At 42.2% G+C, this 27,410-nt stretch overlaps 1 protein-coding gene across 1 annotated transcript in view; it reads left to right on the top strand.

Annotated features, from left to right (window-relative positions):
• The window catches only part of LOC119161998 (nose resistant to fluoxetine protein 6), a 66,229-nt gene that overhangs the window by 31,172 nt on the left and 7,647 nt on the right, over window positions 1–27,410 (top strand). Inside the window, exons 8-12 of the mRNA XM_075881598.1 lie at window positions 2,849–2,935; window positions 5,107–5,272; window positions 17,370–17,452; window positions 21,049–21,171; window positions 23,042–23,162. Coding sequence (XP_075737713.1) covers window positions 2,849–2,935; window positions 5,107–5,272; window positions 17,370–17,452; window positions 21,049–21,171; window positions 23,042–23,162 — 580 coding nt within the window. The remainder of the gene's footprint in view (window positions 1–2,848; window positions 2,936–5,106; window positions 5,273–17,369; window positions 17,453–21,048; window positions 21,172–23,041; window positions 23,163–27,410) is intronic.

A 27,410-nucleotide genomic window follows, 5' to 3' on the forward strand; every position in this document is an offset into this window, starting at 1 on the left:
AGATTCAATATTACGCTTATATTTTCTAACGTAGCAATAGTCGTAGTGATGTTCTCTGGAGGCATATATATCTACTATTCTCAATCCCGGTGGTACAAATGAAATTCCCCATAAAGTGACTGTCGACGGGGCTGAAGTGTCTGGTACATCGCTGGCAGATTCTTTCAGCGGGTGTTCCTTAGTTTAGTCACAGTCTCGTGGTAGTCTCGAGGCACTACACTTTGTTTAATCGAATCACCAAAGCAGTGCTTATCTTTCTCCTGTCGACAGCCTGAAAGTCATCACAACGTTTTGTATTCTCAAAAACAGCAGTTCCTTGACCTATAAATTCGGCCGGTTAAACATGTTATGGACTTCATTGCACATTTGGTGCTCCATATTAACTCGATAGCGTTAAAGAGCTCATGTCGCAGTAAAACCATTTCCGGCGTCAGCCCCGTTGATTGTGAGCGAAAAATTGTCTGTGCGTCTGTGACTAAAAAATCAAGCTACCAAGAAAGCCACGGGAGGCCGCTACTTGTCCACGCGTGCGTACGTGATCACAGAGAAAAAGACGCACATTCGAAGAAAAAAATTGCTCAAGGTCACGAGACGTGGTAGTTTCTTTGCCCTGACACTGCTTCCTGCTTAGCTTCCCGCGCTTTTGTCGGGACGAGAGAAAAGATAATGCAATTGCAGCATGCGACAAACCTTTGTAACTTCACTCACACTGAACGTATTTTTAAAATTTTTGCGGCATTCAATTCGTGAGGCCATAAGCTCTTCCAGTGATTCCATTTCATGGGTTTTGAAAAATTGTTTCAGGGCCTCTTTAACGCATTTTGTTCGGCAGGTGCCATGATGAAAACAAGCTCATTCTACGATAATAGCGTGCGCTGGTCCGATCTACTGTGTGCGTGTTTGTGTGCGTGCGTGTATATGTAACAAAACATATGAATAGGTGTGCACCTAGCGGTTAAAGAGTGCACTGGGGGCCGGATTTCGTTGTCGCGTTCCACTCCTAAAGGCGAAGCTTAAGGATCCTACCATTTTTTTTAACATTTGCCTTAAAACAGCTACATTTCCAGTTCAAACGCAAATTGCTAAGGTCTTTCCTGTTTTGAAAAAAGAAATAAGAACAGCGTTCTCAATTATAGACCGATATCTCTCCTTCCTGTTTTTGAAGTGATTAGAAATAGTCACTTTAACTCGTCTTTCCCGTTTTATTGAACGACATAATTTTATAATGCCATCCCAGCATGGTTTCAGAAAAAACCGGTCTACTGAAACGGCACTACTCACCAAAAAGAACTTATTTTTCAAACTTTTGTCGAAAAACAGCAAATATTCACCCTTATTGTTTACTTTAACAAAGCTTTCGACAGCCTTAGTCATAAAAGAATTCTCGCCAAGCTTCAATACTATGGAATTAGAAGGCATGCTCTTCAACAGATCAAATATTATATGTCTCACAGACTCCAGTATGTTAGTGTTGATGAGTACACCTCCCAAGCACTGTGCTTTACGTCAGTTGTGCCACAAGGAAGTATCCTAGGGCCATTTTTGTTTATACTGTGTATTAATTATATTGTACACATTCACTCCTAGGCATATTTTCTCATGTAAGCCGATGACACGAGCAATTTCTTTAACGGCGAAGATTCAAACAAGTTACCGGAAAATGCTAACGAAATGCTTCGCATTCTCGACTGATGGTCAAACTTAACTGCTTCGTAATTTAATGCGACTAAAACAAAAGCGATGATTTTTTGTCCAAAAAGTAAAGCCGTGCCAAGCTCTCAATTTTTAAACTATGGATCTAAAAACATAAACATTGTGCCAGCTTTCAAAACCCTCGATGTTAGGTTTAATAAAAAGTTTATGTGGGACGCTAACGTTAATCACCTATGCTTATCTGCCCCACGCTTTATTGGTCCTTCATACCATAATAATCATGTCATTCCTACCAAAATCAAACTGTTGATTTTCTAATCTATGTTTATGTCACAGATTAATTATTGCCAGCTTGTATGGAACCCTACCTCGTTTACAAATTCAGGAAAAGTTTATATTCTACAAAAAAAAGTTTACACCTCATTTACGATTTACCAAGAGCTTACCCTGTTGCGCAGCTCTTCCAGACCATTGCTATTCCAAAAGTATTGAGTCTGTATAAATTAGGCCTAGCTATCCGATATGAACATGAAATAAAACAAAGTATATCAATGCCTAACGAAATGGAAGACCTGGACAAATATGTTCCTATATACCCTTTGAGGCTGATGGAAAAATTTAAGGTGAAGTCCTGTTGCACAAATAAAGCTGCCCAAATGTAAAAAATAACTTTACCCTGTGTTTTAAATGTTTTACCACGGAGTGATGCTGACATTGATATATGTTGTACGTCTGAGCTTCTAGTTTTTTTTAAATTAGTGCTACATCTGATCTTTCAAATGTGGAGTGGCCTTTCATGAAGCATTCCGAGTGCTCGTTTTGTTTCAAATGCTGATGACTCTCCGTATGTAATGAATGATCTTTATTTCTTTTTATTCCTTAAAATGTGTGTACTACGACAACGTGACGCTGGGCCTTAACCAGCTGGGAAGCCTATTCCAGCTCTGTCAAGCCTTTTCTTTCCATGCCCTCGGCTCTGTGAAGTAGTAATGAAGTGAAATTAAATGAATGAAAAATAAGTGGAATCCTACGCTGTGTACTAAGTAATCGCAGTGCTTCCAATTCTGAACATTGAATGCTATACGTATTCATGTATTTTTGTCTTAAAAATTAAGAGACTATTGAGTCAAAATTTATATTTTGTAACTGATAGGTTACAGTCTTAAAAGATTACTGAATACTTTTTGTCTTGCAGTGGTTTTTTGTTGTACTACACGCTCATGAAGCAAACTCGCAATCGCATCATTGTAGGTGTGGTGGCAGTCATCAGACGATTCATTAGGTGAGTAGCACTAGGAAGCATTGCGCTGATTGATTCAAAGCGTCCCCTTCCTATCACCATCAAGGGTGCTACGTAAGCTGACACGTTTGTTACATTTTGTTCATTGTTTCTCGACACGAGGATAAACGTTTTAACCGCAGAGTTGGACCAGAATGTTCAGATAAAAATAAGTGCTGCACATGGTTTTCGTTGCGCTCAGTACTGAGGGTATGGGACGGGGGAAGTATTATTAACTAAGACGATGAGGTGAGAAAGGAGAAAAGAAAGCCTAGCTGCTTTTTATTAACAGTGAAGCTGTTTATAAAACTGTTGCTTATCCAATGATCTAAAAAACTCTCATCATCACGAAGAAGTATAGCTGCACACCACTGGTCCTCTAAAAAAGAAGAAGGCAACAGTTGCTCTGCAACAAATCGACAGCGGTGAGCCGAAGACCCCCTAGCACGTACAACTAGAGAATACTAAAAAACGGGAGAGCCAACGGCGGCTGCTGGACGACCCTGAATCGATGAAAGGTTCACGCCAACGATGACGTGCCCGTAAATCAATGAGATGTTCGAACGCTTCGCTTCAGCGTGAGGTACTCTATCTGGACTCTGCACATCCGTGTCGTGTGTGTGACTGTCTTAGCTTTATCTCCAGCCTCTATGAACTGAAAATAAACGTAAGAACGCCACCGTGTTGCATACCCAATACTTAGCAACGACATGGAGGTATCCTAGAAAAACGTGCATCATCTACCTAATGCCTTCAAACAACCTAGAAGCAACCAGATTGATTTACAAAATGGTCCAATTTAGCTGCTTCGAACACTTCCCGGCTTTGTGCAAGCTTCACCATTTTTAAAGTTTTTGTGAAAAAAATATTTCTTTTTATTTCTTTGTAAACATAGCAGACTGTTAGAAACTGCACAAAGAAACAATTTCTGATACAAACTCAATTACCAAATGTGTCCGGTACGCGTAAAAGTAGAGAGAACCACGTTACTCTCTATTTCCTTTCCCTGGGGGGGGGGGGGGGGGTAGAAGGGTCAGACAGATGTAATAAGGAAAATAGGATACTTTTCAGGAGAACAATAAATATAGGTAAATAAATAGACTATTATGGCTCGTGCTACCTAAGTTTTTATTGGAATACCAATATCTTTACTGTGAAAATTTTATGCGATGAAAATGACCGCGTGTTTCACCTAAGCAACTATATGGCTAAGATGTCAGGAAGAACTCGGAGGCATCGAAGCTCCCTTAGAGGCGCGTTGGGGGATGATAATTCGAAAATATAGGTTGCCCTATCATCCTGATTATGAAAACTCAATACCATTAAGTATGTAACCACCAGACAAAGAGGGACACAGTAGTAAGCCCAGCTGAAGCTGCGGAAAAAGAACTGCTGGTGAAGATTCTATAGGCATAGAGTTTCCCAATATACACTAGAGGGAACTCTGGCGCTAGTGTCTATGGCAGCTGCAACGCACGGCGCTTCAGTGAGCATGGAAATGATGGGTAGTACACACATTTGTCTAAACTTCGTACTTCTGGCCTGCTTTTGGCTACGTGTGTGTTCGTATGGCTTAAAGCTGTTTTCTCACGAAACAAAAATTAGCAAATGTTTAGCAATTGCGCTTCAGCGCCCTATTTTTTCGAATTAACTTTACAAATTTGGTCACGAAGTTCAAAAGGGTTGAATCTTTCTTTCAAAACAAAATCGAAACACAGCATTAAACGAAGCCGCAAGTACGATTCGCCGCCCGCAAGTACGAAGACTAGGCAAATGTGTACTACCCATCATTCCCATGATCGCTGAACGATCGCAGCGCCAGAGTGCCCTCTAGTTCATTTCGAGAATCTCTATGCCCATAGGTACTGTTGAAGTTGGGGATGGCCTGATAGGCAGCAAGCATAAGTTAGAGGGTGCTGGGTAGTCGACGCTATGCATAGTCCCGTGCGACAACAGAACAATTACGCATATCACACTCACGGTCAGGTAAACAAAGCAAAAACACAAAAGCTTGCACAAATGGTACAATATGGAATGTAAAAATTTCTTGTATTTGTTTTTGAAAGAGACGTAGTAGGTTTGGTTTTAGTGTAAATATGAAGACCCTACTTCCCGCGCTTATAAAAGTTTCCAAACGAAACATTTGTAGCAAGCACACTTCTCTTCCCTTGCAGGCTGACAGTTCCATTGTTCTTCATGATCATGTGTATGTACTTGTTGCCACTCATTGCATCAGGACCAAACTCCAAGGAATTTTACAACAAATTCTATGCCGAAATTCACAAACACTGGTGGGACCTGCTTCTTCAGGTTCGCAATTGGAGAGGGGACCAAGAAAAAGTGAGCATTCTTTCTTTTCTTCTTTTTTTCTTTTTTCATAGAGTTTCATCAATGATAATTAGGGGAAATCTGGCGCTAGTGTCTACGTGGGCTCCTTCAGCGGCGCTTGTACCCCTTGAAAATAATGAAAAATACAGGCTTTGGACCTGCTTCGGATGGATTATGTGCTTGAGATTTGCGACGCTTGTTTACCGAACGTAAAGAAAGTGATATGAAGCTATATATAGTTGAAAACTGATTGACTTTCTTGTATGTAAGTCTTGTTGCAAAAAGTTTCCTTGACCATGAGGTAAAAGTGAAACCTGGACAAATCGAAACACCTGGGTATGCATTGCTCCGCCATTGCGTTCCAGATTTAGTATCAAGATATAATGAATCATTTTTTACAATACATCAAAACAAACATGCTTGTTCTATCTTCGAAATTGCCCATTATCTATTTATGAAAATAAAAGTACAGTGTAAAGTGAGAAACACGTAACGTTTCGTCTGCTACGATGCCAGGTGCGTCTGTTCAAGTGGTTTGCCCCCAACACACCTCCAGTTTTGTGGTGAAGTCGAGTCCGAGGAGCATCACAGTGCGTACTTTGTTTTACTATCGTTTAGCAGTCAATTTAAACCAGTTTTGCAAGACGCACTAACAAAAAAAAACGTTAACTAATTGTAATATTCTGCACTGACATGAGACGCTAGAGTTATGTGCTGTGTTGAGTAGATGACGCTTCGCCTAAACTGTGAAATACGACTTGTAAAGCTCCAAAAGCGCAGCAAATACCAGACCCGGTGGTCCTCAGTCTTTTTGAACAACAAAGGCGCTGCTTCAGTTCTTTAAACCACACGCCACTAGCCAAGCTGTGTGATGAACGAAACTGTAACTGTAGGAAGAAATTCGCAGACAGTTTGCTAGTTAACGCAATCGAATCCGAAGCCTGTACCTCCCATGATTCTCACGGGGTTACACGATGGCAGCGCCAGATTCTTCTCTAGGTGTTATTATATGAAACTCTGCCTTCTACTTCTTGTTCCAATTATTATTATTAATAATAATATTATTATTATTATTACAATGCTAAAACCTAACAAACTCCCAAATAGCAAGTCGTTATTTCACTAATGGCCGAGTACCTGCGTACGTCATCCGCCTCATATGGTGCCCCGGGCATATTGCGGAAGTGGGTAACCATAGAACAGACAGTGCAGCTCGAGCTATTACTCACAGAGGGACTATATTTCGTACAGATACCCTTTTGCTACTCCAGGCTCCATACACTTTCGAGATATCTGTGAATGCCAGCTTCAACATTGATGGTGATACTCCCCGCCGAATTCTCAGCTGAGTATAAAGAAAGCGCATCATTGGCGCCACCAGCAGACAAATAGATAAATGCACCTGCATTCCAAACATTTGATGCACATAACCGCATACACCAGTTCTTGCCCGTGGTGCGAAGAACAGCAAACGCTAGCCCACATTACATGAGAATATGAGGTAAGGCCAGTGAAAATTATTATGCCTCAGATTCCGGCGAAAAAATTCACGATGGGCCAGGGAGAGACCTTGCACGCCAGTGAAAAAAGGTGACCCAAATGGCGCTCCTGGACCAGGCGGGGCGGGCTGCTGAGGCCAGTGGAGCCCTGCGCAAGGGGCGTCACCCACCTGCTTCTAAACCTTATTTGATTTTTTTCTCGATAATAGACGTTTTTTACATCTCATTTTAGTGTTAGTATTATTATGATCAGTTTCGCATACGCTGTTTAAGAATTTCCGTAGAATTCCTTCGTTTTTCAATACGAGTGACGCAGACGGCATATTTATGAATTGGAGCGCGAAAATGTAGGGCTAAGAAATTGACGTCTACTGGCGTCTACTTTAGTGATATATTTGTGTACTTTAACTCGCGCAGTTACATCAGAGCCAATGTCGTCTTTAGTCACAAGATTTCCCGTGCATGGCACATTCATTGCGAGGAATGACTCATAGCAGTCTTCATACATTTAAAGAACAATGCCGCATTTAAATATGTGAGCACTGTACCGCCGTGATTTTAGGGTTCGGCAGCAACATCCTGGGCCTACTCGCACAAATGTGAAAATTGAACTGAAGAAAATAAATGAGAAGGACTGCAATTGTGAAGCCACAGTTTCGCGTACTAAAAAAAAAGGAACAAATATTGCGGTCTTAAAGATGCAAGCTTTAGCTTGGCATCAACTTAGCGGTAATTGCGGGGAAAAGGTGTGATCACTACTTCGGGGGGTAGTGCACCAGCGGAGTCAAACTGTTAAAGACTAAAAGAGCTAGCAGTGCCACTACTCGCTGTGTATAGGCCTAGCGCCGCGATGGTGTATGCAGACCAAGAACAACACGTGACCACTGCGAAAACGCGCCATGCGTCTGAATGTGTTTTAAAAGAAGTTTACTTTTCGTAGTAGGCTAAGAAAAGTAAATTTCTTTCAAAATACTATACCAACCAGCCCAAGTAGCCACTCTTTTGTCTCAATGTGCCAAAGGCCGCAAAGTCTGTTGCGCCTGATGAGACACGTGAATTGTTAATAGTGTCATATAGACGTGCGCACTTGTAGAGGGAGGGGGGTTGGGCCGGAAAAGGTGGTCCTATTTTCCATTCTGATAATATATATATATTGGGCATTTGTTAAGTGCTTCTCATTTGTATATTATCATAAATATCATCATCCGTTTGGTTTTCTTTCCTCATCTTCACCGGCTGTCATCACCATCATCATCGTGTGTGTGCGTGCTCCACGTCAGGTTGACTGTTCGTGGCCGAGTCATCAGGCTCAATAAACGCCGTCTAAAACAACACTTCTAGGTGGTGGAGGTAGATTTTAGGTCCTCAGTCATCTAGCACCCACTCCAAATTACTGGAGCTTCATTCAGGCCGCCGCTTGCACCCACTGTCCGGCAGCATGATGCACAATGAGCCTACCGACACTGTTGGCATTTCTACCGAGCCGTCGCAAACCACACCTTCTGTTTTTGTACACGGCCACCTGCGTGATCTCTTCCCTTCACGGACCTTCGCAAGGCAAGGAAGACGAGGAGGACTGGCTCAATGAATATGGCCGCGTGAATGTTGCTAATTGCGGGGACGAGAGCACTAAGCTTTTTTCTTTTCAAGCGGTTTGCGAAGACCTAGCACTTCAAACACATCGTTGATTTACCCTACAGTCTAAGCCGCAAGGGATGAAAAAGGCTCTGTAGTTCATCCTTTCTTTTTGGGAGGGGGGCAACGGCATCGCCAACACCATTAGTCTCCAAAGAATGAACGATTCGTTGTTTCGGAAGTAACTGTCAGAGGACGAAGCGTTTAGTCCTCAGTAGTTTTGAGGAACGAGATGTCAAGGAGTATAAGTTACCCCTGTATGGGAGAAACTGACGGCATAGGGTAGAAGTGTTAGTCCCTTCAATTGCTCCTTCTCGAAAAAAAAATCTATTTATTACAATTTGTGGCTGAATTACCGAAAACTGGGAGGTTTCTTAAGGCACTTGACGGCATATACAAGCAATAGACAAGTAAATTGAGTAATAAACTACAAAAAATTCCCGGCAAATACACAGAATTCGAACTCATAATCATTGGATCAGCAGTCGCGTATGCTAACCACTATTCCACACTCCAGTTCGTAAGAGTTAAAATTACCGGGGCACATGTAGGCACCGTCTGGACGCTGCAAGTTCTGGCATGTTGCTCAAGCTTTATTATAAACGATTACTTATTGGTATTAAGCTTTGAGTGTTTGGCAAGCAAATATTTGGTGATCTCCTTCGTGCAAATGTCAAATGCGTTGAATAGGTATTTCTGCGGGCGTAGTTTAGGCGCATTTAAGTGCTGGATGAGCGTATACGTATATACAAATGTTCCCGTATATGTAGCCGTTGCTGTGCCAAGGTTGCTCGCTTCATAGATACAGAGCGCGGTTGGTATTGTCGTTCAGCGAAAATGTCTGTTTAATGATAAAAAATAAATGAGAACTTGTAAAGAAACAGCCAAATTTATTCCAAGCCAAGATGGTGCAGAATGTGTACACTCTAGGAGAGACAACAAAAGAAACAATGCTTGATTGGAATGTATGCTGTCCAGCCGACTTCACAAAGTGGAACTTCCCCATCGACAGCTTGAGAGCGTGCTCGTAGCTGCAAGATATTGACTTTTCTCGTAAGGCGCGACGCTTTCATTCATCGTTTCTCCAAAAAAATGATTGCAGAAGCATTCATTATTTCAAACAGAACTGTTCGCGCAATTGTGGTTACGTGCAATTGTGTGAAAATTAGACGAAAACTGCTTTTTCACAGAACCCATCATGATGCAATGGAACAGTTCAAAACATGTTATGAAGTTCAAAAAGCCCATGATCTAGTTTAACGCTTCAAGCTTTCACTGCCATACGCGTGTGGACCCACTTATTTATCAACGAAGCTTGCACTTCATTTTAAAGATATAAAACTGAACCATGCCTAGCATTGTTACAAACGAATGAAATCACTGCCGTGGTCACCGACTGCCTGTGTTAGTGGTGTCAAGCCAAGCTGGACATGCAATGTTAACAGCTGACCTTCCTAAATTTGTTGTTTACTCTGTAAAAGAATACATTGTGTGGATTTTAAGTGACAAAAAGTGCAGAAATCTCCGAAGAACAATGCCAAATATTTCGGCATTGAAAGCAAAACTATTTATGAACAGCTCTACTTGCTTCAGCTATAGACGACGTTTCGATGGTTCATGAACAATTGTAATTCTATAGCAGATGGGGCAGCCCTCGCAACGCTGTGTACATGAGCTCACTAATCATACAGGTATTCTTCGCGAAGAGCGTGGGTGTTAAATAAAAGGTCCTCTTTACATATCAACAGCGCAGAGGTAAATCTTGCGGAGTGATTACAGTCATATTTACACTCACCTTTCAGGTGATATTCCAGTTGGCGCGTAGCGTTTCGAAAGCGTAACACTTGATTCCATTCCAGTATCATATCACGTTTCCTACAGCAGAAAGATGATTCGGTGTGCCACAAGAGACATCAATCACAACCACGTAACGATAACACATCCACAACACACCGCTACACCAACGAAGGTTACCCTGACGAAAGCACCACACCACGCATTGATAAAACTTGAGCGCGAGCACTCGTTTTTTTTTTTTGCGAGGACTGCAGCTTACACATTTGCATGTATTTATGCTATATAAACAATATTACTTTGCTCCTGACGTAGTTGCCACGATTCTCAAGACCATTTACACTAACTAAAACGTTTGACAGCTCATTTCTTTAGGGAACTATTTGCTTACGCGCATGCTGACCATTCCTTCGAGGGCGCCTCTGCGCCGGCAAGTTCTACGGGAGAAAGCGTTGCTCCGCATGGTCTAACAGTTTCTCCCTTTGTTTAAACACAGCACTCTCGTCTTGCAGTTATTTTCTCCAAAGACTAGCTGGTGGTTTCAGGTACAAAATGCAGCACTTACTCCCATTTTGCTCCCTTTTCGCTCCTTAGAGGCTTAGAATGTGCAGGGAAACATTCCAAAAGCAGCTCCGTCATGTTTTTGGCACACCGGTCATTCGATCCACAGCAGCGAAGAGAACTCTCTATGCTCACCAACAACATTCCCGGGAGTCGTACACGTCGTACATGAAGGTTGCTTTTGCACTCTACCGGCGTGCCTATTCATCCATGCCAGAATCGACAAGGTACGCCACATTTTGAAATGTATAGGTCCTATTGCCTTTCATGTCCTGGCTTCTGAGAACCTTCCTACCACCACCGAAGTTGTTGCGACATGTCAGCGCTTCGATGCACTGGACTCGGTTTGTCTATAATCAGATGTTAGCGAGCATAATTCTATGGTTCATAGACCTCATAAGGCACATTATTTGAGAAGAATTGTAGCCGATGGATTTCTCGCCTCTTTCGCAGTGTTCGACTCATGCTACTGGTGTGGCCTTGGACGACATCATTAGGGAGGAATTTATATCCTTGACCGTCCCTGCACCCGTCCGGTTACCTAGATCTCGGCGCATTTACCAAGGCGCAAGTCGCTGCCCCTTTTCTCACCGACGTAAACATGACGTTGGAGCGGCCACCGTCGTCAATCGCTGCCACGCCTCCGCTAAGCTTCTGTTCCGTACCGCCTGACTGTTATTCTACCCACCTGACCACCCTCTCTCCAGGTGCTCCAAATGCCTTCTATAGGCGCCACCCTGGCGCTCGTGCCGCCCAGTATGCTATTAATGCGGTTATCGCCGCCCCATTTCTCGTTCCTGCTGTAAACGCCAGCAAGACGAGCATCGTGATTACAACATGCATCAACGGGATTCGTCTTCTGGTGTCTTTTATTAAGGTCGGCGTCATTCGTCGCCTTCACACTGATGTCCATCTCCGCCCGCATCTAATGCACAGCGAAGCAGCCGGAATGGCAGACACCACTCACCATCGTGCCTTTGCCGCTCCTCCTCCCCACTTCGGCTTGATTTATTCAACACTGACATCAGTTCAGGAAACTAAGTGATGCAGTTTTTGGGAGAAAATCTGCATTTCAAATTAGGACTGATAATCTCACTGACACCGACTAATTTTCAATGATGACACCTAGAATATGCTTCATCTGACTGCTGCCAAAGGTACCGAATTACCACCGCATCAAAAGAAAACCGTAGCGATTCTCTCAAACGATGTCAACCATGACCAGGTCTTGGTCTCACCATCATCTAGTTGTGTCGGTAAAGGCATCTTTGTCGCATCCGGTGTCGTTCGTTTTCGCTAGGAGCACAGTTGTCAAAGGCGTGAGTCCAACAGCAGAGAAAATTTTACTTCGGCACAGCAACACGCTGCACCCCTTTACTGCAGCTATCAACAACGTCTCCACAGCTTCACAGATGCAATAGCTGTTTCCTGTGTTAAAGAAATGCACAGGTACTTTTGATGCTCAATTCTTGACTTTGGGCCGCACTACCACTACACCGCATTGAATCCAGACCGTCGGAACACCTGTCGTAGACCACCGGCCCTACTGCGTGTCTCTTGCTGAGAGAAAAACTATCCAAAAAAACGGGGCGGACATGCTTAAACGAGAGGTGATTCACCCTCTGCTAGTCTATCGCCATAACCTGTTGTTCTTGTTCGTAAAAACGATGGCTCCGTGCGTTCTTGCGTCTATTACCAGTGCTTAACAAGATCACTCGCAAGGACGTGTATTCCATGTGACGCATGCCCTTGGTTCCTTACAAGGTGCGAAATACTTTTCAAGCTTCGACCTGCGTTCAGGATACTGGCTAACTGTCATGCGTGAACAGGATAAAAAAGAGACATTTGCAACTCCCGACAGGCTATACAAATGGAAAGTTATGCTTTTTGAGCCGTGCGACGCGCTTCCGAATCTTGAACACATAAATATTACCATGCTCTGCGGCCTGAAAAACCTGCCTGTGCTACGCCAAAAAAAGACTGAAGGAAGCGCGTAGTTTCCTTGGTCTCCAACACTAAACAAAAATAACGCGAAATATTCTAAAAAGTGGGTGAACCACTTGTCCTCTAGCGAACTACATTTTCGGGGTTTTTTTTACCACCTACCAATCGAAGTAAAAATTTACTCTCGTACTGAGTTTTTGAATGTAGGAAGGGTAGTACTTATTTACCCCACTGAGGTTTCTGAGCGAGTATGGAGAGAGTAAATTTTTACTGCCTTCAGAAGGTTTTTGAGGTAATTTCTGGGAGTTATTTCAGGTGGTGAAAAAAATTGATGGGTGCATTCGCCAAAACAGCTGACAAATTTATTAAATACCCAATGACGTCAGAACTGATGACACTTAGATTGACATACAGACAAGCGTGAACTTGAGGTGGGCTGCTGGTCGCAAGGAGTCACACCGACATTTTATTTTAAATCCGATCTCACCTTTTCGATTATCCAATAATCAGCTGGCATATTGGCCTATAGGCCTCACCAGTGTTAGCACTGCTGATGCACAAGTCTACAAAATATGCCTATTCACACATAAACCATGGCCGCTCAAAGATTTTCACTAAACGGCGATGCACAAACACAGTAGCAGCACGTATTCATGACAACCGGTGTAGAAGAGTGGGACAGACGGCGTACTGGGCTTTTTCGAGGAGCACGGCTATGCGATGAAACACAGCTGGCGATCACAGAATACGCCTCCTGTGCGAATTTTGTCGTCATTTGAGACACAAATGAATACGATTCCGCTATCTGCGGAGTGTTGCGCGTACGGGCAAATGTATGTACTTCCAACGAAAGAGACGGGCCACCATCTGGGTTTTTTTCATGCTCACCGGCAGCCGCTTGTTAGTTCCGTCTGCCTCGTATCGGCTCTAGGCTTCACGCTACTTGTTTTAGAACAGTTGATCCATAGGGTGGTCGATTCGGGCTGCCCTTTACTCTAGCAGACATCGTATTCTGTGGAAGAAAATCTATACGAACATTCTTTCATTTGCCCCGGTGATGCACTCACACTGGCTACTGGCCTACTCACTGCCGACGACATAGTGAAGCCTCTTGTTTATTGCTTCGAAGTTGTAAGAGGTCACTCTCCTGAAAGGAACCTCGGATGATGACACCAGCTTGATTTCGTTACTGCTGGCAGCTCTTTGTGATTCCTCACGAAAGCAAGGTTTGGAGGCTCGCACTCGGCAGCGCACGGCCACATCACGATGTAAGAAACTCGTTCGATCCATCAGCTCAACCAGACACATATATCTCGAGCTTCTTACACTGTTTGTCTCCAGGGCCGTCACGCAGAAAAAGCCAACGATTTGCAAAAAATTGCAGGATAACTTTCAAGCAGGTTTTTTTTTTCGGGTTCTCTTTTTTCTTTCACAGAAAGGTTTCCTCGCTTGCTGAAGTTATGCTTCTCCCAGTTAGTGGTGGTGGTAATACTATGTCTTGTACCACCTTTCACTCCAACATGAGGTAGTAACTTTAAACGCGAGAGAGTTTTAAAAGGTCATGAGTCACGAAAACCCCAAACTCGGATAGTTTTTGCTTACAGTGCGCCTCCCATTTCTGCTTTTTTATACGGAACTTCACATCGATAGATGCTCCACTACACCAGCTACTTGCTCCGACATGCTCTTTGTATGGTTCTGAAAAATGTCAAATGAAATTCGACCTGTGAAAGTCTTCTCTCACGTCGAAACCGTTACTCTACCATTTTGATGAGGCCGCCCCGACTACTCCACTTACGGACACTAGCGGACATGGTGGAGGTGCCGTTCTTCAGAAAAGTGACATCGCTTTACATTGGAGAGTAGTTGAATATGCCAGCCGAGTACTAACTGTGACTAAGCATAACTATAGCACTGAGAGGCAAGTTTGGCCAGTTCGTTGGAATTCACAATGAACTTTGTTTACAGGGTAAATTGCTAAGGCTTATACCGTATCGATTACAGACAAGAGCTGTACTAGTTAAGCAGCCGTTTTTCTGCATGAGAAGAATTTTGCTTACTTATATCAATCTTCGGTATCTGTACGTATGACCACGCTGCCAGAATGTCAATTGTGTCTTGGGCACGTGACAATTTTGTTTACTTCGTACAGATATACGTCACTATTCAATTTTTATGAAAATGAGTTGAGAGTCGGCGCCGTCTTTTCTTTCTCTTTTGCTCTTTCCCTGTGTCTGTGTTTCTGGCGTTGCGCTGTGACCTGTGTGATGGATAGGCCTTTTTTTCTAGTGGACCCTGACTTCGGTTAGTTTATATTGAATAAAGTTGTGCTGTTTCAGCAAACCAAGTTGACGATAAACTATAGCATAACTGAGCAGGAGTGTTCATCTGCGGTTTGGCCAGTGCTAAACTTCCAGCCCAATTTGTACGGCCGTCATTTCACAATCGTTACGTACCACCACGGGTTATGCTGGCTTTCCACATTGAAGAACTTGCCTGGAAGCTGGGTCGGTGGATTCCGCGTGTACAGGAGTATGACTTCGACATCGTTTGCAAGCCTGCTAAAAAACGCCAAGATGTCGATTCCCTTTTCCACTGCCCCCTTCCACTTACCCAGCTCGGAATTGGTCAGAGTTCGGCCATCAATACTACTGCAGCACCTTCACTACCCAGCTTTCCTCGAATGACGAGCCCACATTTCACTCCTGCCAATGTTCTCATGCGTCCTATAGACGCATTATGTGCCACCTCTCTGGAGCTTCCCATCTGCCTAACGCGCGGTGTCATAGTCAGCTCTAGCTTCTTCAGCTGGAGGAGAATGGTTTTCTCCACCACCACAATTACCGCCCTTATGGTCAGTGCTGTGTTCCTGTGCTACCACTCTCTCTTCGAATGCAAGTGCTTAAATCCTTTCACGACGACTTGACTGTCGGCCATCTTGGTTTTCAATAACACTCACGACCGCATTAGAATTTGCTTCTACTGGCCTGGCAGTTTTATTCGCGTTGCACGATAAGTGAGTTCCTGCTTCTCCTGCCAACGTCGTAAACTCCCGATATCTGCACCAGCTAGGCATCTACGGCTGATTCCGTGCCACACAACTCCATTTTAGGTTGTGGGTGTTGATTTTTTTGGTCCTCTTCCCGTGACATCTCTTGGCAAACGATAGATAGTGACCGCCCTAGACCACCTGACACGTTATGCTGACACAACCTATGTGACTACTGCGACACCTTCGGCAGTTACAGGGTTCGTTTTTCATGCTCTCATTCTGCGCCATAGGGCTCTTCGCATATTACTGAGTGACCGTAAAAGAATGTTCCTGACATAACTCCTAAATGATGTACTGCGCGCTTGTGGAAAGACAAGGGAACTTCGAGCTACTACCCTCAGACCAGTGGCCTCACCAAAAGACTTCATTGCACTCTGCTGCTATGACAGCCGTGTACATCAATCCAGACCACAAAAAGCAGGATACTCCTCTCTCATTCCTCACCTTCACCTACCTAACGACTGTTCAGCGTGCCATCCGACATTCACCATTCTATCTCAATTATGAACATGCCCCATTTCTTTTCTCGGCGTTTTCTTTTTCAACAACTATATCAACTCCTCTGTGTCTTCCAGCAAAAAATGCTGTTTAAGATTAGCCTGGTGTCACCATCGTGCCAGAATGAGCATGGCAGTGAGACAAGAAGTTCGCAAGATCATATATGACGCATCTCACGACGTTGTAATCTTCCGACCTGTGGGCGAGGTGCTCCTTTTCACATCTATTCGCACACCAGGTCTCCGTGACAAGTTCGACCCACGCTTAATTGGGCCTTATTGTCATCGAGCAGACTTCACCAGTTCATTATCGTGTCACACCCTTGTCCCCCATCAGACTTGCGTCAGCGCAGCACTGAGATCGTGCACGTTTCCTGCGTGAAATCTTTCAGGCAACGTTCATCATCACTTTGGATTGTGACGGCTGGGTTGGTCGCTTCCATGAGGGGAAAATCAGTGTGGGCAATATTTATGCGCTTCTTCTCACCTGTACAGTATCATAATCATCATTATCTGTCTGGCTTTCTCTTTCCTAATCTTCAACGTGTGCCATCACCATCATTCTTCGGTGTCTGTGTGCTCCGCCTGGGTTTCCTGTTAGCTGCCGAGTCAGCTGGCTTAATAAGCACCGTCGAAAGCCAGATATCCTAACACACACACACACACACAAACACACAAACACAAATATATATATATATATATATATATATATATATATATATATATATATACCATACTTATTGTAAGCATATATATATATATATATATATATATATATATATATATATATTTATATATATATATATACCATACTTATTGTAAGCATATATGTATATATATATATGCCTACATCAAGTATGGTTTCATTTACCTACCCCCACTAGATGCAAATATCGCGCTGCGTTAGTGATAAATGTGCCACTAATTTCATGGTGGCCTGCACCAGTGATAATACAGGAAAAAAATCCAGCCAAATAAACTCATGAGCGTAGGCTTTGTAGCAATCTGCATTGCAAATATTGATTCCAGGTCCCACTGAAAGAGCTGGGCTGCCTCTTTGAGGCGCAACTCATGACTTCACGTTACGTTCCTTTTCAAACAACCTTTCGTGTTTCTTCTCGTTGCAGACAACCTTGGTGCAGGTGTGGTACCTCTCGGCAGATTTTCAGTTCTTTCTGGTCGGCATCATTGTTATCCAGGTGTTTAGGACGTAGGTATATCTCTCTCTTTCTTTTTAAAATGAGACATGCTTCAAGAAATACATGAAATATGTCGACTCTACTGTGTGTTCTCTATACCGCATCTATTACAACGAAAAATACCAAGCCGGTATGTCTCCTTCACACACGAATGAGGAAGCACTGTCTACAAATGCATGATTCCGGAGCACTAAGAATTATCTCCGAAAGAGGAAAATAAGGAATGTCAAACTTTATCAGAGGTTCAGTAATTATAGATTATTAGAGTCTTACGAATTATCTAAATGATTTTACCACTCAGTTTCAGTGCTTGCACAAAAAGAACGAATGATTAGGTGCTTAGTATGAGAGGGAATTAAAAGAAATTGATTCCTTCGAGCTATTACTGCAAAAAATGTTCTTTTTTCCGTATATTAGAAGACACCAGTCTTTCATAATGGCAGCAATGACAATTAGAGTTTATTGACCCCCGTTTCATTTCATAATACTTTTGCAATGAGGTAACATCACAAAATGTGGTATTTTGGAATTTATATAAAAAACGGTGACTCATGCATACAAATATATTGATATTTGTACCTCGCGATTGCTTATGAAATGCGGTAAATATATCGCAACAAGAAGCAAAGAAAACGCTTTTGTGAAGTTGTGACAAAGTTTCAAATACAAGTGATTTTGGCGCCAATGCGTGCCGCCTACTTTTCATAAAATTGAAAGTTGACAGTTCAAAGTTTATTTAGCTAAACACATGTATTGATTACAAAAAAAAAACACCTTTGGGACCCAATAGATTTCTTGAAGGGCTACTACCGATGTAATCTCAACTTAAAAATCTATAGCACTTCCTAATATGCACATTGTAATGAGATCACTTAACAGAAGTGTCTAAATTATGTGTACAATTGTACACATAACTTAGCATACCTGAAGTACGTTAAAAGAGGAAGTGTGGTATTGGGTTGCACTTTTGATGCTGCACTTTGCTAAACGTTTCGATTCATTGATTGATATCTGGGGTTTAACGTCATAAAACCACAACATAAATATGAGAGACTACGTCGTGAAGCGCTCCTGAATTTCGACCACTTGGAGTTATTTTACGCGCATTCAAATCTGAGCACACAGGCCTACAACATTTCCGCGTCCATTGAAATAAAAAATGCAGCCATCGCAGCCGAGATTTTATCCCGCGACCTGCATGTTAGCTGTCCTGTACCTTAGCCACTAGATCACCGTGGCGGAGCTTGCAAAAACTTTCAGAGTAGTTTTTTTGTTAAAAAAAAGCTACTAAATTAGAAATCAACCACAAGAAGTTAGCGGAAAGTTTTCTATTCATTTTTTGGGACTTAGGCGTAAGAGTATAAAAGATTGGGTAATATTTTCACCCTGAAGATAAAAGTCTCCGTGAAGTCATGCAAAGACTTGTAAATGTTTGCTCTAACAAATACTTGCGAACTATTAACTATCGTGCGGTGGCGCGAGTTTCACCACACTTCTTTCATTTAAGAAGAATTTCTTGACAAGAATTAGCGACTTTGAGCCTATCTATCTATCTATCTATCTATCTATCTATCTATCTATCTATCTATCTATCTATCTATCTATCTATCTATCTATCTATCTATCTATCTATCTATCTATCTATCTATCTATCTATCTATCTATCTATCTATCTATCTATCTATCTATCTATCTGTCTATCTATCTATCTATCTATCTATCTATCTATCTATCTATCTATCTATCTATCTATCTATCTATCTATCTATCTATCTATCTATCTATCTGTCTATCTATCTATCTATCTATCTATCTATCTATCTATCTATCTATCTATCTATCTATCTATCTATCTATCTATCTATCTATCTAGCTAGCTAGCCGAAAACTAGTTTTTGTTCTCCTGGCCATTTCGATAAGGGTATCGATACTAAAATTTGTATGGCATAACATGGCTGTATGGCGAGCATCACTGACTAGTCTATACATCAAATTATAACATAAAAATCATATTACGTATGCCATGATTTCCAGTTCATTGTTTTGCTGTTCTCTTAGTGGTTTCGTTCACGTGATAAACTGCAAAACTGGCATGGTATAACATGACTCTATGGCGGACATAAGTGATAGACCCTAACGTGAAAATTATGACTTGCATTTTAATATAAGAACAATGGCTACATGCCATGCTCCTTATGCGCCCACGGCCGTTTCGCTGGGTTCACATATATCAAGTTTTGTATTACATGACATAAATTGAGGGTGAAGGTGTATGACTGGTGCAAACAAGAAAATGATGTCATGTGTTTTATGTAAGAACATGACACATGTCAAGCTCATGGTGCACTCCTGGTCATTTCAATATCTGCACTTATAACAATTTTCGTATTACAAGACGTGGATAGATGACAAAGGTATATCACTGGTACAAGCCCAAGAATCATGAGATGCACGTCGTGTAATAGCATGACTACATGGCACGCTTCTGATGCGCACGCATCTGTTTCGCTAGCTTTCCATATACCAAATTTGACATTAAATGACGCGAACGAGCGATGAAGGTAAATGACACGTCCAAACATGAAAATCATAAAATGCGTGTCATGTAACAACATGACTACATGCTACGGTCATCGTGCGCTCGCGGGCATTTTTCTGGCTCTAGATATACCAAATTTGGTATTACGTGACGCAAATGAACGACCAAGGTAAATGACATGTCTAAACATGATAATCATGACATGCGTGTCCTATAAAACATGACTACCTGCTACGCTCATCGTGCGCTCGCGGGCACTTCGCTAGCTCCAGATATACCTGTTTGCTAATACGTGACGACGTCGATGGAAGACAAAGGTAAATGACACGTCTAAACATAATAATCAAGACATGGAAGTCATGTACGGCGTATCTCATGTCCACGACGTAGCGGTGTGCTGATTTAAAGTGACGTATTAACCTTCCTCATCCATGCTTCGTATGTGATCGATTCCCACTGTACCTAGGCAGTCGTAACAATGACTATTTCAAAAGTACTTTGCGCATTTATATTTTCGCAAATAACTGCGGGTTATTGAGACGTAAAATAACTTCTAACTCTCAGTTCAGTTTTGAAATAAAAATACTAGCGCAAGTCGTGATGTGTGTGGGCGTGCCGCTTGCCAGTTTGTTTTCCATTGATTCATGGTGTACATAGGTGTACATGTCTTTAAAAACTCCATTGAGAGCATGTGAAATTTTGAACCTGTAGAAACTTACGTGACAAATTCAGAGATATGAAAAATTTACGATGAACAGAAACGAGATAACGAGAGAATCTATTTGCGAAAATTATTTAGTCGGTGGTACCCGGGAACATACTCAACTAGGTAAAGGCGCATAGAACTGTTCAAGGAAAACAAGTTACCTCTTTCGAAATTCATGTATGACATATTGCTTGTTCTTGTTCTTTGACTAAATCAGTACTTCTGAAGAGTTTACATTAAAGAACGTCACCCAGGCACGGGAAAGAAATTTCTAAGGTGGAATAAATATAAAGCTACGAGGAATAATTCAAAAATGCATGTTACTGGTACTATTTCACACGGTATTTTCTTTTTCTATGCAGAAAGAAATGGCTAGCTGCTACGACATTTGCACTGTTGTCACTAGTTTCGTGCTCAATCTCTGCCTGGCAGATATACGGCACAAACTTGAAGCCCTTTGTTCTAGCCGTGGCAGATACCTTCAGGTAAGAATACAATTGAACTACCCGTAACCGCTACCTTCCATAACTAGTGGGTGTTTAATTTCACAAACAAGTGAAGGAGACGCGCTGTCTACAGACGTGGAACATAATTGTAAAGTAGGATTCTAGGACAACCAATCCGCATTATAATTGTTAGAGGTACACTGTATTAAAAATTAGCAGACCACCAAACTCTCCAGCGATGAATGCCGGAATTCCAAGTGCTCAGATGAAACCTCTTCGGGACACACTATGTAGAGATGCCATTACCTTTCCCGCCCATGTCAAGCCAGTTCGCCTGTTTTACTAAACCTCTCAAGAAATGCCCAGTGGGCAAAAATGCAGTAACAACCACAGCGTGTCATGCAGAAAACTAGCCAAGTAGAGAAGTAGGCAGCGGCAATCATTAGGCATTTGTTTTTAAGAGTAGTCAACTTCCACACTTGAAAAGGTAGCGCTACTGGACATGAAAAAAAAAGGAAAGCCACTCACACAGAAGAAAACATTTTCGTCTTTGTGTCAGTGTGTCTTACCTTTGCCGTGTCCACTAGCGTGGCTTTTACAAGTATAAATTTCGAGCTTACCGAAAAAACAACACTGTTTAATTCAATTTCTAGATTTTGTACTTGCAATCACAAGTGCTTTTTGTTTAAACCCACTGCACTCTAAAAACCAAACAACCAAAGCATCTATTGGAAAATGAAAAGGAACGAATAGAATAGTGAGTGGATATTGCAGAGCACACACTGTTGTCACCTTATAGTTTCAACGGACAATGACTACTCTGTAGACAGCGTAAATTTTTCGTGAAATACTAAAAGAGGAATGAAACAAAGCAATAAAATATATATATTTGTGCCAGTGAAACGCAGCGAATGCTCAGAGAACTTATTCACAATGAAACGCAACAAAAGTAAAGGGTCCATGAATTGTTCTTTGGCCACACTTCATTAGAAATACATGAAATAGTGGCCAACGAACTTTTATTTGGCCATTTAAAATTTGTATTTAAGTTTGTTTCTATTTCTTGTGTTAAAATTTAGTGATTCACACGGTTAGCAAATAGCTTTTGTAAATGTTCAGTTGATCAAATACATCATTTGAAAGAGTCGTATGGAAAATTCGCCTATAGATCAATAACATATTTCAACATCATGAGAGAATGTCCTCCATCATAATCATCGTGATATTAGACAACCATTCGACGCACGTGCTGCAACCAAATCATTATGAATGATCTTGTGTCAAAAATTTCACTCTCAGTTTATTTGAGAACCCCGAACAGGTAAATAAGGAGAGTAGTTAATCACACAAACTGATGCCCTGGACCCAGTGAAGCCTCTTACGATGTGCAGCTCGTCCTGTAAACTGCTGCCGTCTTTCAATCCCCAATCAGGGTAGTGCAGTGCACGTAAACACCTAGGCTACCCATTTTCTCACGGGGCTGGGAGGGATCACATAAGGGGTATTGAATTTGCATTGAATAGAACACACATCACTGACCTTGTTCCTACCATATCCACTATAACGTCCACCATCTTAATTTAAAAAATCCAGCCAACTTTCGTGTTTTTAAAATGAAGGAATGACAGATTTTCAGAATGGTTCACGCTTAGTCTATCAATGCAGTGTCATTCTTGAAATTTTTCATGTCAGCTCGAAAGTCACCGTACCGACCGGTGCAACGTTCTACGAGTTCCGTATTTCTTCCATTGGGGTATCCTTTTCTCTTAAATTTGCTGCTGTAATTTATTCTGCAATGCCTTACAGTACTGACACCATTCAGTCTCCCAAAGTTTAAGGCATCGCAGTTTAAAAGCTGGAATAAAAACGATTTCGTTCTCTCTTTTTCCCCCACTCTTTTGCATTGCAGCACTGTTGCTGACACACTAAACGACTACTATTTGCTGCCATTCTACCATGGTGTATGCTTTTTTTCCGGCTGCATCACATTTCTTCTCGTAGAGAGGTTCGGCCAGGTGAAGATTTCAAAGGTAAGCTTACATACACCCCAAGATTTCTCATGCTTCAGAATTGCATACATACGTTCATGGCTATGTTAGACTGAGAAACCTTGAAAATTACTGCGATATGGGGGTGGTGATGCATGAGGAATGTTTTATTCCGTCCGTATGTCTGAAAATAACCACTATAAATAAATATATTATTACAGAAGATCATTTTCTCTACAGATGTAGGGAATTTCAAAGCTGCTTCATTGATACCTAAAGTTGAACGACCCAAATTCACCATATGATAATGAGGGGCGCCGTAGTGGGGTCCTCCATAAATATTGAGCACCGGGAGTTCTTTAACGTGCAACTAAATTTGAGCACGCGAGCCTGGACCATTTTCGCCTCCATCAAAAATGCAGCCGCCACAGCTGGGGTTTGATAGTGTGCCCTGACGTTCTGAATGCAAGGACGACAACGCTACGCAGCCAGGTTGATAAATTGTGAAATATACCAGTGGGGCGAAAACTACATCGCAGGACATCAGTCTAAAAAGTCTTCGTTGTATTGCGTGGAACTGGAACAAATAAAGTGCTCTATAAAACAAGTTGTAGAACCAGCAGGAGTAGAAAGAAAAATTCAACTTTCCAAAAGTGTTTTTATACGCAGGACCAGTTACAGTGTTCGCGTTGTTACGCGATTTTCTTTGGCAGTTTCCAATGGCATTTCGACACTGCCAACACTGCCCGCAAATGGAATTCCAGGGACGACCTCTACCTACTAATATGCACAACGTTCATGAATCATACAAATCCCAAAAGAGTTTCTCTTGATTCGTCTTGATTTTCTGTCAAGAAAAAAGTGTTCTTGTCAAATATATTGCAGCTATGGCAGCTGCATAATTGCATTATACTGGTGTGCCCACGCAAACACCGTGGCTCCTGAACATTGAGCCGTGTGTCACCTTCGGCACACAAGGTTGTCTCTTCAAGGACGAGATGAGATAGCGGACAAATATAATGTCACAGCTAAAAGCTAGCATTCCAAGATAACGCAGGATAACAAAGGGGACAACAAAGTTAGAAAAAATAAATGAAGAATAGTGTAACACTCGAACAGCGTCAGGAAAGTAATGGTAGCTCAAATGCCTTAGCAGAGCATTACATAAACGCTAACGACATCACTTGCTGGGGTCTTGTTGCCATTAGAATGAAAGACAGGCGTATGTATTGAGCTGCGTTATTAGGAATCATGCAAACAACTTATTTGCTAAACCCGACGAACATGACTTCAAGGAACCTTGTGGAGACATGTGCTACACTTCCAAGAATAAATAGTCGAATGCCATTGGCATTGGTCTAGATACTGATGAAGAGATGCGTAGGGCTATGAGAATCATATTATTTCATTAGTTGTTATTTACATCTTGGTTTTTCTTTCAACAAGTGCTGCCCTCCAAGTCATGTTTCATATAACGTAAGGCCATTTCTGCAAACATTGGACTACGTGCGAGAAAGTGCGCAGGTAAGCTTTGTCGCCGATCTTTGTTGGCTATAGTGTTTGTCATTGCGTGATCTGGCAATAAACGGCAGAAAAGGTGCTGGCTATCTTAATTTATTCATTTAAATTTGACAAGTGCGGTAGCGGATGTGTAGATATATGACGAAACCCTGCACAGGTCTACTGGCGGCCTCTTGTACGTGTACTCGCTTGTGTTTAGGCTAGAGTACAGTTAGCTGGGACCACATGTGTACACAATTAGGCACTCTAACAAATAGTTTCTGATGATCCAAGAAAAACGTGACAAGCACTATGAGCTTAATTTGTGCCAGGGCCAGGCGTTCACGTTAAAAAAAGTGTATAAAGAATAAAAAGCCATAATTATGCAGGATTTGTCAACATCTCATCAGGATGTCGTTAAATCTTGCATAAATATCACTTGAAGGCATTGTTGGAAAGAAACAAAAAATGTTCTAAGGTGTTTACCGTGATGGTCGTTGTTTTTTCTGTTTTAGCATCCAAGAAAAACCCCACCATCTACTTCTAAAAAGAGCAGGTGTAGACGCGAAGCACCAGGCGTTAACGCTTATACTGGCAGCGAAGTTGACACTGTCACTCATCGCGGCGTTGCGCAGGAGGTGAACCCGCGGAGGCGTAAAGTACGGAGTGATGGACCGGTGCTTTTCACAGGGACATGCCAATCGCTGCTAACGGGCGATGAGAAAAAGAAGGCTCTCGTTGGACATAGTGACCTGCAGTTCAATTTTAGTTAACAGGCACGCTGTGAATTTTCATTGATTAACAACGCACATGACTAATCTCCCACAGGCACTACATTGAAAGCTAAGATCCAATACTCATATATACCGTGTGACCAGTGAAAGTTTGTCCAGCAGGAGCTGTTCGTTTTTTAATCAAGAAAATTGCTAGCAGACGCTGCCTGCGTCGGCGTTGCGAGGGGAAAGATGTGGGAGTGTGGGAGAGAAGAAAGTTGGGAGAGCACACGCATGCACAATGGTATGTAAACGCCGAGGAAAGCAATGCCTAGAGGAGAGAGAGGGGGAGAGCAAGCGTAGGCTAGCAGACGCTACTTGTGCCGGCATTGCAAGGTGAGAGAGGGGAGCGTGGAAGAGGAAAGAGAAGAGGTGCTAGCGGATGTGCGCAGTAAGAATGGTCACACCACACACCAGATTTAGCTGGACGCTAAGATACTTCGTATCTAAAAAAAGCATTGCACCTTCCCATATTAGAGAGAATACACTTTCAGTACTTCATTGCAGCAAAACGACTAGCTAAGGGCTCTGAAAATTAGAACATCTTCCTGCTGTCGACCTTTCAGATTGCCATGTAGTGTGGCTTCTACAAAAACACTGGCCCGCTAGGCTGCACTTTCCTGACATATATACCGGACGCTCCGATTCATATCATGACGGCTCAAAGTAAAGTGCGCGAATTCGCAGAAACAGCTTACACAAAAGATATTAGCAAGCTGTCATTTGAGTCAATAGCTGATATCAGACATACCATAATCCAGATAGTCTAGCCAAAGGGTGGAGGTGTTCAGGTGTTGATCTGTAACGAAAGGTTTGTTACGAAATAAAATTGTCGAGAAATTTACCCCAAATCTTCAGGTAAGCATATTTCTTGATCTGGTGAACTATTCATGAAGGATAAATCTGCGAAAAAGACAGCTTTACTAGCATCACCGTAGGAGGCCTTACCTTTGTGTCAGTGAAAGGTTTCTTCATATTCATGAATTTCATGCGTTACTCTGATCCCTGATCCGGGAACCCCTACCTGCCGAAACAAACGTTAATATATATATATATATATATATATATATATATATATATATATATATATATATATATATATGTGACGCTATGATGACGTCGCCCAGTCATCATAGCGTCACGTATATATATTCATTGTTTAAAGGTTGAAGCTTATCTTTTCACCCTCTGTTCTTTCTTCACTGTTACATTACAATTTGGTCTTATAAATTTCCGTATGCTTTCTTCGGTATTATTGTCTGTGCCCCGCGACGGTGGTCTAGTGGTTAAGTCTAGTGACTCGGCTACTGACCCGCAGGTCGGGGATTCGTATCCCGGCTGCGGCGGCTGCATTTCCGATGGGGGCGGAAATGTTGTAGGCCCGTGTGCTCAGACTTGGGTGCACTTTAAAGAACCACAGGTGGTCGAAATTTCCGGAGCCCTCCACTTCGGCGTCTCTCATAATCATACGGTGTTTTCGGGACGTTAAACCCCACATAACAATCATCAATCAATTATTGTCTGTTATATCTCGTTATTATTGCGTCAAAAACAAAAAAACGACTCTTAGGTATACACATCTTTCCCTTATTTTTTAACAAGGGCCTCGAACTGGCAGACTTGGTGCCTTTAGGTTGCGTACGAGGGACTATTGGTCAGCTGCCAGCTCGTAATAAGTTCACGTGCTACGTGACGTCAAAACAGGCTAATAAAGAGTTTTACACACTCGCTGCTATAGCTACTGATGGCGCTGACTGACACCCCCACGTTTAAATTCACATATAAACCCAATAAAGTGGCTGTGGAGGTAGCCGCCTTGGTAGCTCAGTGGTAGAGCATCGAATGCGTTATTGGAAGGTTGGAGGTTCGGTTCCTGCCCACGGCAACTTACCTTTTCACCCATTTTTTTCACATATACATTACAATTTGGTCTTATAACTTCCCCTATACTTTCTTTAGCAATATTGACTGTTCCACCTCATAAATATTGTGTCAAACACAGAAACACGAGCCCTTA

The sequence above is a fragment of the Rhipicephalus microplus genome, chromosome X (assembly GCF_043290135.1).
Source record: "Rhipicephalus microplus isolate Deutch F79 chromosome X, USDA_Rmic, whole genome shotgun sequence".
In the NCBI taxonomy this organism is placed as follows: Eukaryota; Metazoa; Arthropoda; class Arachnida; order Ixodida; family Ixodidae; genus Rhipicephalus; species Rhipicephalus microplus.